At 42.1% G+C, this 17,440-nt stretch overlaps 1 protein-coding gene across 1 annotated transcript in view; it reads left to right on the forward strand.

Moving 5' to 3' along the window:
• PTCHD1 (patched domain containing 1) overlaps positions 1 to 17,052 on the forward strand; it is a 42,049-nt gene extending 24,997 nt beyond the window's left edge. Inside the window, exon 3 of the mRNA XM_071749837.1 lies at positions 9,713 to 17,052. Coding sequence (XP_071605938.1) covers positions 9,713 to 11,367 — 1,655 coding nt within the window. The 3' untranslated portion in view covers positions 11,368 to 17,052. The remainder of the gene's footprint in view (positions 1 to 9,712) is intronic.
• Positions 17,053 to 17,440: the final 388 nt, after the last annotated feature.

The raw sequence follows: 17,440 nt of genomic DNA on the forward strand, positions 1-17,440 counted from the left end.
TAGATTTTGAACCAGAACTTGCTTTACTTTATCTGTCCTCCTCAAAATAAAAGAGCCACAAAGTTTTCTCTCAAATGTGTTTCTGTTTTTAAAATAAGTTTATCTACATTCTCGCTATCACTATAACAAAACTGCAAGTGTTACATGGGTTCAGTACTAAAAAGGGTGACCCAAGCAAAACCCCAGCATTCTCCTATAGCCTAAATCCTTAATTTTTCCTCTGTTGAAATCAATGGGACTATTAAAGATTAACCATCATGTACTTGCTGAATTACCCATGTAATCATAATAATAAGAGGCTACTGATTTGAACTGAATTCAGTATGGTTTTAAAAAATTAATTTGAAAATGCATTAAATGAGATGCCTTTTTTATAATAAATAGCTTTAAAATACACATACTCCAAAAATAAACAGTGGAAAACTATGTTACTGCCATTGCTGATTAGGGATCGTGGTGAAGACTAGGACTATGAATACTGAGGCATTGTTTAATCCTACTTATATAAAATTATTCTTCTCTTAGTTTCTTTTTCCTTTATACAGGTAGAAAAGTAGTTGCAGTGTCTACGTGTGTCTTGTATATATGTGGGTATTTCTTCAGAACTAGAAATTTATGTACAGAATGATTTTCATTTCAATAGTAAAATGTAGATCATGCTCTTAAAAATAGCTTGTGATTTGCACCGTTTTCTAAAACATCAGCTCACTGTTTCTGCTTTGCCATGATAAAAGATAGTACTGGGGAGTTTATAATAGGGATGCATGGTGTACCCCAAGCATCACTGACTGTATCTTGACCATTTAGGGTGAGGCCAAGGGAGTGAAGGTGTCTTGGTTTTGTCAGTGCATTCTTTGTGCAAATGTGTACTTTTTCACTCAGAAAGGGCTATGCCTGACCAAAGCAGACTGTTTCACAGAAGAACAGAGTTAATCCCATGCTGCACTTCTCAAAGTCAAGTTTAGAATCGTAGAAAGGTAGGGTATTACAGCAGACATTCATTGCCAGCAGACTGGGATCAAAATTACTTCAGTGCAGCAGATCTGTGTAAGTCTTATGAGGAGCCTAGCCCCCCAAGCTGTACTTGGTGGGGCTATACCCAACCCAGATGAGGCATAAACCCTGTCCTGAGCTTCCAGATGCACCCTGGTTTCCTGCTGGTGCATTGATTGAGTAATTTGGGCAGAGGCGTAGCAGCCCAGAGAGCCTTTCTGCAGGATTGACAATTAAAAATAACATCATAGTCTCCTAGCATGAAGCACTGAGCACCAGCTGAAGATTTCTCCAAGCAATAGGGTGTGTTGTATGGGGACACTTTCTTTTCAGTGGTGCTTCTGTGGGCACAACCACCCACAGCTGTGAAGCACAGCAGATACTGGGAGCATATTATTATAAACACTTCAGTTTCTCTTATTTTGTTGCCAAGCAGATACTGCATAAAACACAACTCCCTCTCTGGAGACTGAGGCAGATTTTTATCTGGTGTGAATGTGCCAAGATGATAGTGGCTTTGACCCAGGAGTAAGTTGGGGAGTAGTTGGGCAGGCCTGGGACTTTCTGACTGGAATGGCTGGTAATGTTGTAAACATAGCTGGAGAGATCAGCCTGACAACTGAGGGTGAATGGCTAATATTCATATGTAGAGCAATCCCAGAGATTGATCTGTTGGTATTAATCCTAGATGATATATCTAATTTCAGTATACTTCTCTTTTGGGAAAATCCCAAGTCAGATGTTAACATCTGAGGCATAGTACACCTTATGGAGACGTGTAAACTTTAGTAGTCTTTAAAGCAATAATTGTAAATACTGAACAGAACAACACTGTAGTCACATTTTTGAGGTATGTTTCCAACCATAATCCAGCTACAATACAGGCACGTAGGGTCTATGTGACTGGAGATAAAGAAGACACTGCAATATGTAGAGGCTGTGCTTATACTAGTAAGCCCCGTCCTGCTCTTCAAGTGTTCTTTTTAATTCAGCTACCACTCCAGTGCGTAGCCTTCATGCTTACTTCCCCTTTGATTCTGGTGCTGGGAGGTATGAAATGAAGTCAGGCTGTGCTTGGGTGTCTGGCACTTCACTCACTTTCCAAAAGAGGATGTATTTTAAGACTACACAACTGCATGCAGCCCTCAGTGCCCTTGCCGCAGTTCTCCTGATAGAAATACTGCCTCTTGGAAACACAGCTGATCAGATGAGTGCATTATAGGATGTTATCATCCTGTAGGATTTTCCTCTCCACTGTGAATTGGGCTCCCCCTAGAAATACTCAGGCACATGTAGGTTAAGCAAGTAGGATTTGCAGTGCATACTCTTTACCCTGCAGAAACACGTGGTATGGGCACATCTGCAGGTGATGGGATGTCCAACAGTGAGCACCCTCTGAGGTCTGACATTCACACAGCAAAACTAACACTGCAGCACTGTTTCTGGACCACAAAGGTAGAGATCAGTTAGAGTAGCCCATGATTTGCTAGCTAACAAACAGTAAACAGCATGCCAACCTGCTGGGCTCAACCCATGCCACTAAGTTACAATATATGCAGTGAGAACTGACATACAAGCTGGGATTGGTGCTAATTCTGCCTGTGTGCTGAAGGATCTCCATTATATAGAGTATTTTACTATTTTATTGAGAACAGAGTATGAAGCCAAATGCTTGTTTCAACTGGATGCAAATTCTCATGCTCTGTCTGAATATTGAATAGCATTTGGAACGTACTGTATGTTCCAAGGTAAAAGTACTCTTGCTGGAAGAGGCCACAGTGAGGCAGGTCATGTATTTAGTCAACAACTGAGTGATTCCATCGCCTGTGGCAGAAGGAGTCCAGATTAGCAGTTTCACTTGGCTTTTCAGAAGATGGGAGCTGATGAACTCACTGACCTAGCTGGAAAAAATAAGTCAGCAGGGGGAAATTATCTCACCCTCTGTGTTGAGATTACTGTGGAAAGCAATCCCGGAGTTGAACAGTGTACATTGTTATTTTTAATACTGTCAGCTAGGAAAACTCATTGCACCTTCATTGTATCATGTTATTACAGGTATGGTTTTGAAAAGAACAGTTCCTGTGGTGTGATTCTGGTTTCCCGTGTACTAATTTTGCCCAAGTGCAGTACTTGAGACCTTGCCTACATTGGCAGCAAGCTGGCATGTGAATTTGTTGCATCCTAGGTATTCCGTGTGTTACGATCCGAGGTAACATTAAAATTTATTTTTGTTTTGGATGCGCGAAACAAGTCCAACCATAGAAAATGGTCGAGTGCAAGCAGATTTTATTTGACAATTCACACAGGCAAAAATGTAGAGCCAGGCAAAGAGGTAGAGAGGAAAAGAAGATATAAGAAAGAGAGAGAAAAGAATGAGTAAGAAAATGGTAAGAAAGAACGAGAGAGAAGAGAGGAGAAATAAAGGGTAAGAAAGTGGGAAGAATGAGAGAGAGAGAGAGAGAGAGAGAGTCACCACCAGGGGTCCAGCTGTCCAGCGAGGTTCTTCAGGATGGCGCTGATCCTGTGCAGGGTCCGGTGCAGTAATGGAGGTGGGTCAAGAGCCGACCAAACAGTCAGAGCATGGACAGCCATACATTCCCCTGAGTCCTTTTGTTCCCAAGGGGCAGCAGTCAGCCAGGGTCGTTAGCAGGCAGGGTGCCTGGAGGGGAGCAGAAGGGTGTAGCCCTCCACCCAGTCATCAGTTCTTCCAGATGCCATTCCTCCTCTCTTCCAGCCACTTAACCAGGTACATCGTGCCTCCAGGGGTGTCCCAGCATTGAAGGTTGGCCCTCAGGAAAGGGGAGTAGTCTCCACCCATTCAACAGGTCTTTTCTTCCTGATGCCATCAATGCTCTGCTCCAGCCCCATTAGCGTGCCTGGAGGGATGTCCCAGCACTGAAAGCTGGCGCTCAGAAGAGGAATAGCCTCCACCCAATAGTTCTTATCACATCCCGAGGGGTCACCCCTGCTCAGCTCTGGCCAGCCAGCTCCTCCACCCTAGCCAGGGCTATTCATTTTAAAGTTGCTTTTTTGAGACAGTTGCAAATCGGTGAGGTCAGGCTCACACACCGTGTTAATTCGTCCAATGTGTGACTCTGCAGATGCTATTTCACTCCACTGAGAAGGTGAAGCAAGCTGTCCTTCACAGATTTCCACAAGGAAAGCTGGTGCAACACAGCTAGCCCTCTGTAAAGTCACAGCACACTAAATTCCTGTTGCAGACAAGTATTCCTATTCAGTGGGATGGTTCCAGGCCTAAATCAATCTAAGTGAGACACCATTCATCTAGCTGATCGGAGTGCTAGAGGGATGCAGCCATTACAATACAAGCAAAAACCTTAAATCAAAATCTAGACTTAACCTCAGCAAGTCTGAGGAGCATGCTTCCAGTTCAGGTTTTTTCCTACTCAATTCAGAAGGCTTCCGTACATTTCGCTATGATTCATCCCCATTTTCAGCCAGTCTTTTGTGCCATCAGTGTCAGGAAAAGAGTTCAAATTAAAAAGTAGCTCTCAAAAAAAAAAAACCAAAAAAAAAAACCCACAAAACCAAAAAAGGTTGCTGTTGCGTCTAATCCCACCATTCCTTTAGCCCACTTTAGACTAGAAACAGGTGAATTAGTAGCAATGAGGGAGCCGTAAAATTTGGTAGGGGAGTGCCTAAGAATGTGGCAAAAAGTTCTTAGCTTTGCTGCTGGAAGATTCTGCCTCCTTTGAAAGACAGTTTGGTGCTTTACTCATCTTAATTCTGGCAGTTAATGGGCAACATACGTACTGGTGCAGCATTCAGCCTCACTAAGGTGGAAATCAATCATTATTAGTGTTTTGTGTGCCACTGCATTAAAATGAGATGAATAAAACTAATTACTCCTGAAATTTGACCTTCCACACAGAAGGCTGAAGCTTCACAACCTGTAAGTGAGACTTTATTCAGAGAGACTGCACTTAACTATAAAACACACACACAAAAACCCTTCAAAACAGTAAGAACAAAAAAAGTCAGAGTCACAGTGTACTGTTATTCTGTTTTCATAAATGGGTAAAACTGCAAGAGGAAACAAAATCTTCATCTTGGTCATTCCCCTTACTTTCTCTAACAGCAGTCCATTTGAATACCAAACCTCATCCTATTATGACAAGATTGAAACTTTACATGATTTTAGTGCAAAATTGAACGTATCCCTTAATCATTCAAAAATAAAAGCAGGCAGCAGCCTTTGTTTTAGGGAAGCAAGCCAAGCAAATGCAGAGCTGCTCTGTGACTCTGGTGACCTGGAGGTCACTTCGCTGCCCTCCCACAGGCTCTGGAGCTTCTTTAAATCCCTGAACACCTCTGTGCTTCAGTCCCGCCATTTGCCAGGCAGGAGCAGAGCCAACTTTAAGCCTAGGCTGCTGATGTAAAGGCCTCTTGCTTGAACAAACACTTAGCAGGAGAAAGGATGTGTTGCTTTTTTTAAGCTCTTAATATGGTACTATAAGAACAGTTTCAGTGCTTGCACATAAGTAGTGTTTAAAATGAGAGAAGTAATTTGATCATTTTAAGAAACAGAAATTTTACCTTAGTTTTTACAACTTCCTACAACTCCTTTTTTTTTCCCTCATGCATACTCTGTATTGATTTTCAGAGCATGTTTAATTGCAAGACTTGATCCTGAAGGAGGCAGTTTAAACGTTTTATAGCATTTTCAGGCCACTCATAAAAGCACTGTATTTAAGCCAGGCATGATTTATTTATTTTATTGCTGATATTATTATTAGCTTCTAAAATTAAAGTTAACCCACCTCAGTGCATAAAAAAATATCTAAGCTTCTCAGAAATCACAGTGACTGTCTACTTCATTTTCTTTGGTGACATAAGCCATAATTCCAGTCCTCGGCCACCCAAAATATGTGATAGAATCAGTAGGAAAAGATAATAAGGTAAATAAATGGTCCCCATTTTATCCAATACCCTTCTACTACTCCCCTAAGATTTTACTGTTCCCATTCAGAACATTTTTTCCTTAAAAAAAAAATTTCATCATGGTTACACAGCCTGACTGTAGGGCACGACCAGCAGATCATAATAGCAAGTGTCAACAGGAAAAGATCTCCTGGAGCCCATTAGGTGTTTGAGTTCATATCTGCTATTTACTGAATGATGTGAATAATGAACAAATTACTCTAAATCATTGCAGATTTGTGGCCAAATCTCTAGTAAAAGGGAGAAGTCAGTTAAAGCAATTACAGAACTTATTTGCAGGGGAAAATTTGCCTTTGCATTGGTATTATGTAGAGAAGACCAGCAAGAGAATTAAGAGGTAATTCGTGCAAATCAATTAGGGATACACAAAAATGGAAGCTGAAATAACAGAATTGTGAAGGAAATTCTTACAAAATGCTTACATGGAGCTACCTGCCCTATTCTGTGTGGACTATATTTACGCAAGCATCAGCAAGTTAGACAACTTTGGAGATTGTCACTCCAAGTTGTGCTTGCAGTCAATATTTAGAGGAATAAAGTAGATTAGGTAAATCCCACGCCTTGGCAGATCATTGGACTGCCATGCCTGATTTGTGCATGAGTTTGGACTAAATCTTTTTCTCAGAGGATACTGGATCAGGTCAGTAGTGCCCCTGGTGTGAAAAAGTGTGCGGGTTTGTCACTTAGGTTCGTCTTCATAAAGGTAAATGACAATTTTGTAGCTATTATACAAATGAACAGAGGAATCACAGATTGCAGAATGGAAGGAAAATACCAACTCCTAGCACATAGATTGTGCAGCAAACAACAAAAGGAACCTATCCTAAAATAGAACGGTATCTAAATGTTTTTCTGTTGGCTTCGTGGAGCACATATGGTGACGCCTCTTCGTACATTTACTTGAGCAGTTCTCTAAATCAAATTTCATTTTAAGGTAGACTTGAAGATTATGTAAGAGGAAATTGTGTTTTCATACTTCCCCCTCCAAGAAAATATGCGGTGTCAGGAGTCACACTTTCAGACATTATCCAAAATTGTATACCTGTTAAAAAGTCATGCTCAGCATCATATTTAATTAGCTCTAAATTTTTTTCAATCATCACAAAGTCAAAGGCTTTCCAAATTAATGCAGCTATTTGAGTATTTTTAGGCAAGAGTCTATTATTTAGAGCCTATTTAAAAAAAAAAAAAAAAACATGCCATAGGTACAGCTCACAATGGAAGTAATTTATAATATTCAGTGACCTCATTTTATACTGTTTTGCTCACTCGACACTAATGCATATGATGCCATGTGAAATTCTCAGACGAGCCTGTCTGCAGGACTTATGGGAGCCATAAATGGATTAAACCTCTCACTCCTTGCTTTGGCAAGTGATCAGTTACATTTAAATAAAGGTCAGTCTGTCTTTACAAAGAACACAGTGAAAGCAAGCTTAATAGCTTTCCCTACTGAGCCTAGAACATAACTATTTGAAGCATAATTAGCAACGGGGTGCCAGTCACTGATTGTCCTTTTTGCTTGATTTTATGTCTGGGGAGTTCCAGTATTCCCCATTAGCGTTAAGAGGGGGCACGGTGCTAGTTATCAAATTGACAGTCTTGACCTGGCCTCTGAAAGCAGCTGTAAAACATTGTTTGGGGAAATTAGGATGAATGCCAAATGCCATACCAAAAGCGGGATCGTAGTGCTACAAATTGGACAGTCGTGGTCCATGCCATGACTTCAGATAACGATGTAGGTAAGGTGTCTGATTCATATGAAAGCATGGACTTTGTTGCTCTAAATACCAGGTGAGCGTGGTAAGGAGATAAACCATACACTCAGGGAGATACCTACCACTCAGTGCCATGGTCTGGTAACCACAGTGGTAGCGGATTAAAGGTTGGACTTGATGATCTCATAGGTCCTTTCCAACCCGGGCGATTCTGTGGTTCTGTGACCTGTCCTATTATCTCATCTTAGGAGCTCTGTATTTTGAATTCTTTTTCCTTTCAGCATTAACAATGTGGTCAGCTCTGCCATCTGTTAAAATGTAGATAGGATGTTCCGTGCAGGAGGAGTGGAGTGAATCAACTACAGCTGCCCCTACACTAAAAGGTACTGACAACAAAAGGTCTATTTTGTCAAGTTAATTAAGTATTTAGCCTACATGAGGCATTTAAGTGTAAACAGGATCGTAGAATCATATAATGGTTTGAGTTAGAAGGGACCATAAAGACCACCTAGGTCCAACCCCCCTAACATATTTTCTGGTTCTTCAGCATACGTCCATTTGGGGGGAGGAGGAGGATGAAATTTCTTGACCCATACTTGCAACCCTTGTGGCAGAAATGATAATAATCTACAGGTGGAAAGCTGAAACAGCAATTTTGGAATTCTGCAGTCATCCTGAAAATCCTAACAGAGATCTCTGAATTGCCCTGACCTGCCTGACTGGAGCATCAGCTTCTAAAATCCAGTGATTGCTCTTCAGTATCATCATCAGCTTATTCAGCACTGATTGTTTTATCTAATGTTACCAGGGAATGGGTAAGAGCAAAACGCTGTGAACCGGTTTATGGGAATTTCTAGAGATAATTTACAACCAGACCAGAGAAGTGGATATGGGACAGCAAATCCAGCAAAATAATAAGGAGGAGTAATCAAAAAGTAATCAAAAAGCAGCAGAGAGGGTGGGATTAGATGGAAGGATCTATTAAGTAAAGATAAACATAATACAAAGTATAATGAGAAAAAGTTTAGGTTTTACAATTCAGTTGTGCGACCAAGACTGTATTTTTACATTTGTCTCTGTACTTTTATCTCAGCCACTCTCATCTGACCACTGGTTGATGGCTGCTTTCCCAGCTCAGATCTACTATGAGAGAGCAGTGTGTCTTCCAAATGTGCCTTGGTTATCAATCACAAAAAAGGAACCATAGGAGGATGACAACCAACCAGGAATTAAGATAAAAGCATGCACCGTTCCTGATTTATCTGCATTTGGGGGTTAAACACAGGAATTTAGGTCTGCGGGTTTTATCTCCTTTCATGAATACTCTATCTGGTTTAAGAGTTAGTTAAATACAGTACAAAATGTAGGAACTTCTGAGAAAAATAAGGCTGGTTTTACAAGCCCCTAGGTATATTAAAGACCGAAGCCTTAAGCAGTCCTGTATCAGTTCTACCATTCTTGCATCTCTAAAATTTATTTGTGCTTTTTCTGTTCCACTTCTAGGACTTCTTTTACCTGATGGAAAATTTGTAAGGGAAGTGGAGAAATCAGTGACTGATTCACTTGACAATGTTCAGTTTATATGAAGGTTTCATTTTTTTACAGATGTCCTACAAAGCAGCCGGCCAGTACTCTGCCTCCAGCATTGGCACTTCAAGGTCGAATTTCTTTGTTTTCACCACAGGTCAGATCCCATCACCAGGAAAAACTAATTTCAAAGCATCTTCCATCACAGGCACTCTGAAATAATGAAACGAAATGGGCAACCAGAAAAAAAATTCTTTTTCTTTAACCCATCAACCGTGCGCCAGCGATGCAGAACTCTTCTCAAGCTCTGGCAGTAAGGTTTGCTGGTCAAGTAGCAAATGCACTTCTGTGGCTTAGGTGTCCATAATCATTTCTCTCTTATGCAGGACATTTACTTCAAGCATTGGTAATCGCTGGCTCTGTCTACTTTGAGTCTTTTAGCATATCCACGTTAAGTTTTTTCCACATGTTAATTTGAATACTTTAAACACTGGCTTTGTTCTCTATTGTAGGTCATGGGTTATATGGGACTTTTGAAATGTTGTCCTCCTGGAGAAAAACTAGAGAAGACCAACACGTAAAAGAGAGGACTGCAGCTGTATTTGCAGACTCCATGCTCTCGTTTTCTCTCACCACTGCCATGTACCTGGTCACTTTTGGGATAGGTGCCAGTCCCTTCACTAACATTGAAGCAGCCAGGATTTTCTGCTGCAATTCCTGTATTGCAATTTTCTTCAACTACCTCTATGTACTCTCCTTTTATGGTTCCAGCCTGGTGTTTACTGGCTACATAGAAAACAACTACCAGCATAGTATCTTCTGCAGAAAGGTACCAAAGCCAGAGGTGTTGCAAGAGAAGCCTGCATGGTATAGGTTTCTTCTGACAGCCAGATTCAGCGAGGACACGGCAGATTCAGAGGAAACAAACACTTACGAGAGTCATCTTTTGGTGTGGTTCCTGAAACGCTATTATTGTGACTGGATAACAAACACTTACGTCAAGCCTTTTGTAGTTCTCTTTTACCTTGTTTATATTTCCTTTGCCTTAATGGGCTACCTGCAGGTCAGTGAAGGGTCAGACCTGAGCAACATCGTAGCGACCGCGACGCGGACCATTGAGTATACGACTGCCCAGCAGAAGTATTTCAGTAACTACAGCCCCGTGATTGGGTTTTACATCTACGAGTCCATTGAGTACTGGAACACCAGTGTCCAGGAGGATGTGCTGGAGTATACCAAGGGCTTTGTGAGGATATCTTGGTTTGAAAGCTACTTAAATTACCTTAGGAAACTCAACATATCTACAGGATTGCCCAAGAAGAACTTCACTGATATGTTGAGGAACTCCTTCCTGAAGGCCCCTCAGTTTGCCCATTTTTCAGAGGATATCATCTTTTCAAAGAAATACAACAACGAAGTTGATGTCGTGGCCTCCAGGATGTTCTTGGTGGCTAAGACAATGGAAACCAAGAGGGAAGAACTTTATGACCTCCTGGAGACCCTGAGGAAGCTCTCTCTCACCTCCAAGGTGAAATTCATTGTTTTCAATCCATCATTTGTGTACATGGATCGCTATGCCTCTTCAGTGGGAGCCCCCTTACAAAACTCCTGCATTAGTGCTTTATTTCTGCTCTTCTTCTCTGCATTCCTGGTGGCAGATTCTCTGATCAATGTCTGGCTAACTCTAACTGTTGCCTCGGTTGAGTTTGGAGTTATAGGTTTTATGACCTTGTGGAAAGTGGAACTAGATTGTATTTCTGTGTTGTGCTTAATTTACGGAATTAATTATACAATTGACAACTGTGCTCCACTGTTATCAACCTTTGTCCTGGGCAAAGAGTTCACAAGAACTAAATGGGTGAAAAATGCCCTGGAAGTGCATGGGGTAGCTATTTTGCAGAGCTACCTCTGCTATATTGTTGGTCTGATTCCTCTTGCAGCTGTGCCTTCAAATCTGACCCGTACACTGTTCAGGTGCTTGTTTTTAATAGCATTAGTCACCTTCTTTCACTGCTTTGCCATTTTACCTGTGATACTGACTTTCCTGCCACCATCCAAGAAGAAGAGGAAAGACAAGAAGAATCCTGAAAACCGTGAGGAAATAGAATGCGTTGAAATGGTGGATATGGATAGCACCCGAGTGGTTGACCAAATTACAACAGTCTAACTTGTTTGTTTGTTGCTTTTTTACACTAGGTCTTACTAAGGGGGAAAAAAAAACCAAAACAAAACAGTACTGACTAAATATCTGGAGAGAGGAAAGGGTTTGGAGGTTTCCCCTCCCCCCTCTAAGCTAAATCCAGGAATATTCAAAATTATGGGAGAAATTTTAAATTATTTTTTTTTTAAAGGAGCTGAGGGATTGCACCTTGCTCAGCTCCTGTAATAGATATTACGAGAGAATTTGCACACACATGCAAAGAGAGGTTGAATGTTAGACACATGAAGTCAGATCTAATGAGAGAAGTTAGGTTCCTAAGCAGCCGTCTGCATCGCCCGTACTGCGGATGCTGCAATTATTGTTGTTAAACCCAATCAGACTGAAAGGTCAACTGTCAAGGCTGAAGTAGCACTAAATGTTTGCTGGATGTAAAGGCTTTACAAACTTTCTGCACAGCAATAACTCAAGTCAGTGAGTCAGCTCTTCTAGGTCTTAGCCATCACATTTAATTTTTCTTTTCTCCCCTAATCTAAACATTTATGCAAGACTGTGTAACAGATAGCAAACCGTACTGGGGAAGGAGGCAGTACACAGCAACCAAACACTTGTATGTTATAAATCACTCTTTTTTTTCCTAAAAAATATCATTTGAAAATGTAAATCATCCTCTGTAACATTTTTGATCATGGTTTTATAGTTATTTCTTTTTCTTATAAAAAGAAAGAAAGAAAAAAAAATTCCAGTGACTTTGTCACTCGAGAAAATATAGAATTCTATTTTTTACATGTCTCACTACTAGTTAAACACATATCTGCTTTACCAACTGTAATTTTGTTGGCACTCTACTAACACATGCAAGTGCATCTAACAGCAGATATAAGATGGTGTACTGAATATTTCAGCACCAAAATCCATGACACAAACCTCAAATACTAAAATGTCATCAAGAAAGTGAATGTTAGGGCTCCTTTAGCGAGAGCCTATTTCAGGCCATTCACTGGTAATGCACCCTAAGAGGATTAGTTGGTAGTTTTACCTAAGGTATAACTTAATCCCTCAGTGTTCCTAGAATACCTGTAAAGCAATAGACCTTGCAGCTGTGGGCTCTTCCAAAAGGCAGTAGACTCTGAGAGTTGTATGGAGCAAACCAAAGGTTGGGACTGCAGTTTATCAGCAGCAAGTTGAACCATGTCCCCAAAGAGCCCACGCCTAAGGGGTCTATTGAAAACACCACATCTGAGGGAAGAAAAAAGAAAAAAAAACCTAAAAAGATTGCTTCACCAAGGCTTTTTGAAGCTGTGAGTTCTAAATCAACAATTCTGTCAGCATCTGTGATGTGGAGTAATGCAGTTACAGAACCATCTCTTTCCTCCTCCACCTGTAAGAGTGACAGGCTCATTACTGTAAGGTTCTATCATGCAGTTGAACCCCAGTGGGGTATGTAAGCAGATTCTGTAGGTTCTGCTGAGAGAATTCCAACTCTACATTGCCTGCAAATACCCACTTGCAGGAAGCTGGCTGGTGTGTCGGGTGCTCTTGTGAACATATGGACTATTGGTGCAAAGCGAAAGCGTTGCAACTGGACTGGCGTTTTTACAGCTTGTCCAGAAAATAAGAGTACTTGAAAAGTTCTCAGCAGTTGACAATGTGTTTGCCTCAATCACAGAATCTGGAGGAGGAAGGAATATGGCAGGAGCCACAGGTCTTGGACTGCAGTCTGCCTGTGTTACCCATGAGGTGATGAGCACATCTGTGGTCACGAACCTAGGGTATTCTGAATTCGATGGAACTCCTCTTAAGCATCAAATCCCAGTGACTCTCCAGATGCCCTGTGCAAAACACACACATGCCACCTACTGAGTATTAAGCAAAGAGGTACTTCTGGAGCTTCCTCCCTAGCAGCAAATAAAATAGCCAGGTATTTTGCCCTAAAGCAAAATTTTACATACTGACTAGCAAAACAAGTCAGCACTGCAGCTGGCAATGTTTACTTTTCCCTAGGTAAGTCCCTTCTCTGACCAGAAGGAGAGGAATCTGTATCCAGGAATGCTCCAGCTCTTTGCTTGAACAAACACCATTTGCTGGGGTAGCAGCTAGAAAGCTCTAACAGCTTCAACATTGGCAGAAATCAGGCAGACACCTTGAAGACAAAGGAATGTGAGGCTAGGGGGAAGATCTGTTTCCCCTGCTTTCTTCAAACACAGGCTTGGAGCTATGTCTTTCCAGCCAAAGAACTATCCTTAAATCTACTTCACTGTAGATTGTCAGTGATGTCATTTAAATAATGGTCACCCTAGCCCCTGGCTCTTCAACAGGCAGCTGCCATGGCTTTTTAACTTCTGAGGGCACTGGCAAATTAGTTGAAAGTTACTGAGGAATTGCAAAACACTTTGGCAGCAGCAGGCTGCTGGCTTGTGGGACACCTGGAAATGGGAGATGTGTGATGGAGGGTGTACAGTGCAGGGAGGAATACACGGCAAACACTTATTTTTACACCTCTGCTATCTCTGATGCTATCATTTGCAAGTACCAAAGGCAAAGGTGGCTACCATAAACCTCCTCACATCTAATTGAAATGCATAGGTAGAAGCATCTTTAAAGAGATGTCCAAAGACAAGCTTGTAGCTTCATAGATCTCTCATTAAATCTCAGCATGTGAGGCCTTCGGAGATCTTCAAGGAAGGTGATAAAAACAGTGATAAAATTACACCTCTGTCTCCAGAGCTGTCAGGGAAAGGATGTGGAGGCACTGCTCAGGCAGAGTGCTGCCAGACATGCTTGAGTGTCCACAGAAGACAGGATGAGTAGTTATGCAGCCCAACCCCTTGCCCCAACACAGAGCAAACAATATTTAAATTGTTTCTGAAGGATGTTTGTCCAGCCCACTCTTAAAAATCTTTTTAAGGGCAGATTCCTCCCCTCGCAGGTTCCCCCGGGGCTGTATTACCCCACCAGTAACTGGTCACCCAGTGGGTGCAAGAGGAGCCAGGCCCCTCTCCGCACAGGGAAGAACAGGCCAGGCAGGAGACAGTCTTTGAAGCATCCCCAAAAGAGAGAAAAGCAGAGACAAAACCAACTTACATACATTTTTCACCATGTTTCACCTCAAGTCACCACTCTGCTCCCCACTTCCAGGCATGGTAAGGTAAAGCCATGAAAACGTCCAGGTTCCATGAGATTTCTGCCTGAATCTTAGTGTGTCTGAGAGATGCACCAAATGCTCCTTCTCTACAGGTAGCTTGAATACCTCAATGTGAACCAGAAACAGCATGATCTCAAGGTTTCAGACTATGCTAACCCACTTTGGCCTTCCTCCCCTTTGACTTTTTTCCTCTGGAGTGATTAATTTCACCAAAGTCAATGGGTTCTCACTGCACCAGTTGATTAATAGGTGTGGATGCTGTGCTCTGTTCCCAGTCCAAAGCATTCCCAATTGCTCACTGTGCAATTTTAAGATTTTACCTTTACTGGTGAACCTCCATTTTGGAAGACTACCCAGGCTTAAGCAGTTTTTTGTCATACTCTTAAGTGGCTTTTTAGCCCAGGTATCACTGTGGTTTTGTTTGCAATATTGATGACCCAATTTTTGTATAAATTCAGTGAATGTAACAGTATTATAATGCTGTCAGGCACTGACTAAAATCTAACAGCAAGAATTTTAACTAAGGCTAACAAGACTATATAGGACTGTGGCTCACTGAGCACATATATCTTCTACAAACATTAAAATTTCCATACAGTAAGGTATAGTGTACAGTATATTTTTACTATGAGGCAAGCATGGGGGAAAAGAACCAACCTAAGTGCGTATGACCGTGGAGATCAAGTTTTTTTTCAACATAATTCCTAATGTTGAACTACACTATAGAAATTAATTGATGAAGCCAGAATTTTCTGCCCAAAGGTTCAAGTGAAATGTTCTAGTTGGATTAAAATTACAACTATGAAGCCTGAGAAAAACAGGCAAACAGGAAGAGCTTCTTTTCCAAAGACAAGCAAACACACTTCCCATGATCAGCTGCATGAGTCTGGAGTGAAAACTGTACCGAAGTGGCCTGAGGTTGTGCTGAGCCACTTGAGGATTCACATCTGCTCTCAGCTTTCTGAGCCAGCGCTGAATTCAGGTAAAATGTGTATTGTAAATTGGAAGGTAGGAAAAAATGCTTTTTCCTACCAAATTCCACTTCATCCAACAACTTGTTTGTTGTTATCCAAAGAGAAAAGAGAGTGGCTGCAGGGCCAGGCAGAGTTTAGGAGAGTCAAAAGGATGACCACCACTTAAAACAAATGAGAAAACCCCAAACAGCTCTTTAGCAAATGTCTTTTGTGGGAGAAGCACCAGCTAATCCAAAACTTAGCATACTGGTCTTTCTCCTCTTTGTTAACTTTGGCAGCAGACAGCGTGTTGGAGGAGATGTGGGGATGGGGGGCACAGGGTTAACAGGAGCCAGCTGTGTGTTGGCTCTGGACCTCTAAGAGCTGCAGATACTCTGGGTGGTGGGGAGCAGGGGCAGGAGGACAGCTGCTGCCCGGGTGTTGGGCATGGCAGGCTGGGCACTGTGTCAGGGATGCATCACCATCCTGCTGGCTTCTGGGGCAGTGTGAATCCTGCAGTGTGCATGAGTGCCCATGTGTGCACCCTGAGCCCCTCAGCTGCCTCATCCTATGGCAACACTGATGAGGTTTGCTGAACCAAAGCTCCTGTGGTGGGTGAGGCATGAAGCCACTTTTGCTGGCCTGGGGAGACTGATTAAAAGGATTACCCCGAGCCTTTGCCTCCCCTGCTTTTGTGGGTATTAAAAACCCAGTCCATACAAATAAAATTGTACAATTAGCTATGTAGGGGCAAAGTATTTCTTCCATGGTTTTATCCCTATCTTTATCACTAAAACTACTTGTCAGTTATTTACTTATAAATATTTTGAAATAAGTAAGCCTTCCCAGGGTACATGGAGCTCTGATGAGAAGGACACAGAGGGGAGAAGAGCCCCTTTCCCTGCCCAAAAGCAGTCAGCATCCTCCACCCACAGACGGGCACCACTCCGTTTGTACAGGGCAAACCCAGGGAACCCAACCCAGGGGGAAATCTTAACCCCCCCACCCCTCCCCAGTCTCATTAGAGAACAGAGGGAAGCTTTAACTCCTAATTGTGTTGGCCCTTGGAAACCTGTCCGCTGCCAGAAGAACTGAAAGGAGAACGTTGAAGCTGGGTTTTTAAAAAAAAAGAAAAAACATGTCAGAGGCATCCCAGGGAGGAATTCTAAGATGTATTCCTACCCATGGCACATGGGTTGGGACAGCAGCTTAACACAACGTGTCACCACTCACCCTATCATGATCCTGGCACACCTCCCTGCTTGGAGAGAGGGCACCTCAGCATCACCTGGAGCTGCCTGGGGCAGCCACTTCTCAGGCATGAATCAATGTGATGTAGCTGGCGTTCTGCAAGTTATCACCTTTTTTAAATTGGGAAAAGAGGAAAAAAAAACAAACAGCATAAACAATTCTAGGTTATTTAAGCTCCAAGGTGTCTTAATCTGTGCGTCAAACAAATGGCTTGCAAGATGTCAGGGGGTTTCATTTGGGCTTTTTTAACCTATTTTTACTATTTTTGTATTAATTTAGGGGAAAAAAATTGTATAATGAATCTCAATGTATAGCATAAGCCTAAAATAAAATGGCTGTCTCTTTCTTTGCTTCCTGTGCTCCCAAACTGCTACAGAAGTCATGTGCCATCACCAGCCTAACAAACCAATTTACCAAGTAATCAGGCTGTGCATCCTCTCCAACTCCAATCAGAGAGCAGTGGTGGAGCATTTCAGGGGCATTTGCTGCAGCACAGAGCCAGCAACATCCCAAAGGTGAAGGGCACACCACTTCTCCAGTAGCCTCATGTCCTGGGCTGTATATTGCTCTGCAGCAAGCACAGGGGAAATGCATTCACTTCACATCTATTAATTTCCATGTTACTGAGATTCAAGTCTAGTCTGAGCTAATCCAGCAGCAGAGCCCTGGCCCAAGCAGCAAAGCAACAGCTAAGCTAAAAATCTCAACTTGACCAAAAACTAGTATCATCTGT

Source organism: Heliangelus exortis, chromosome 1, assembly GCF_036169615.1.
Source record: "Heliangelus exortis chromosome 1, bHelExo1.hap1, whole genome shotgun sequence".
Taxonomy (NCBI): domain Eukaryota; kingdom Metazoa; phylum Chordata; class Aves; order Apodiformes; family Trochilidae; genus Heliangelus; species Heliangelus exortis.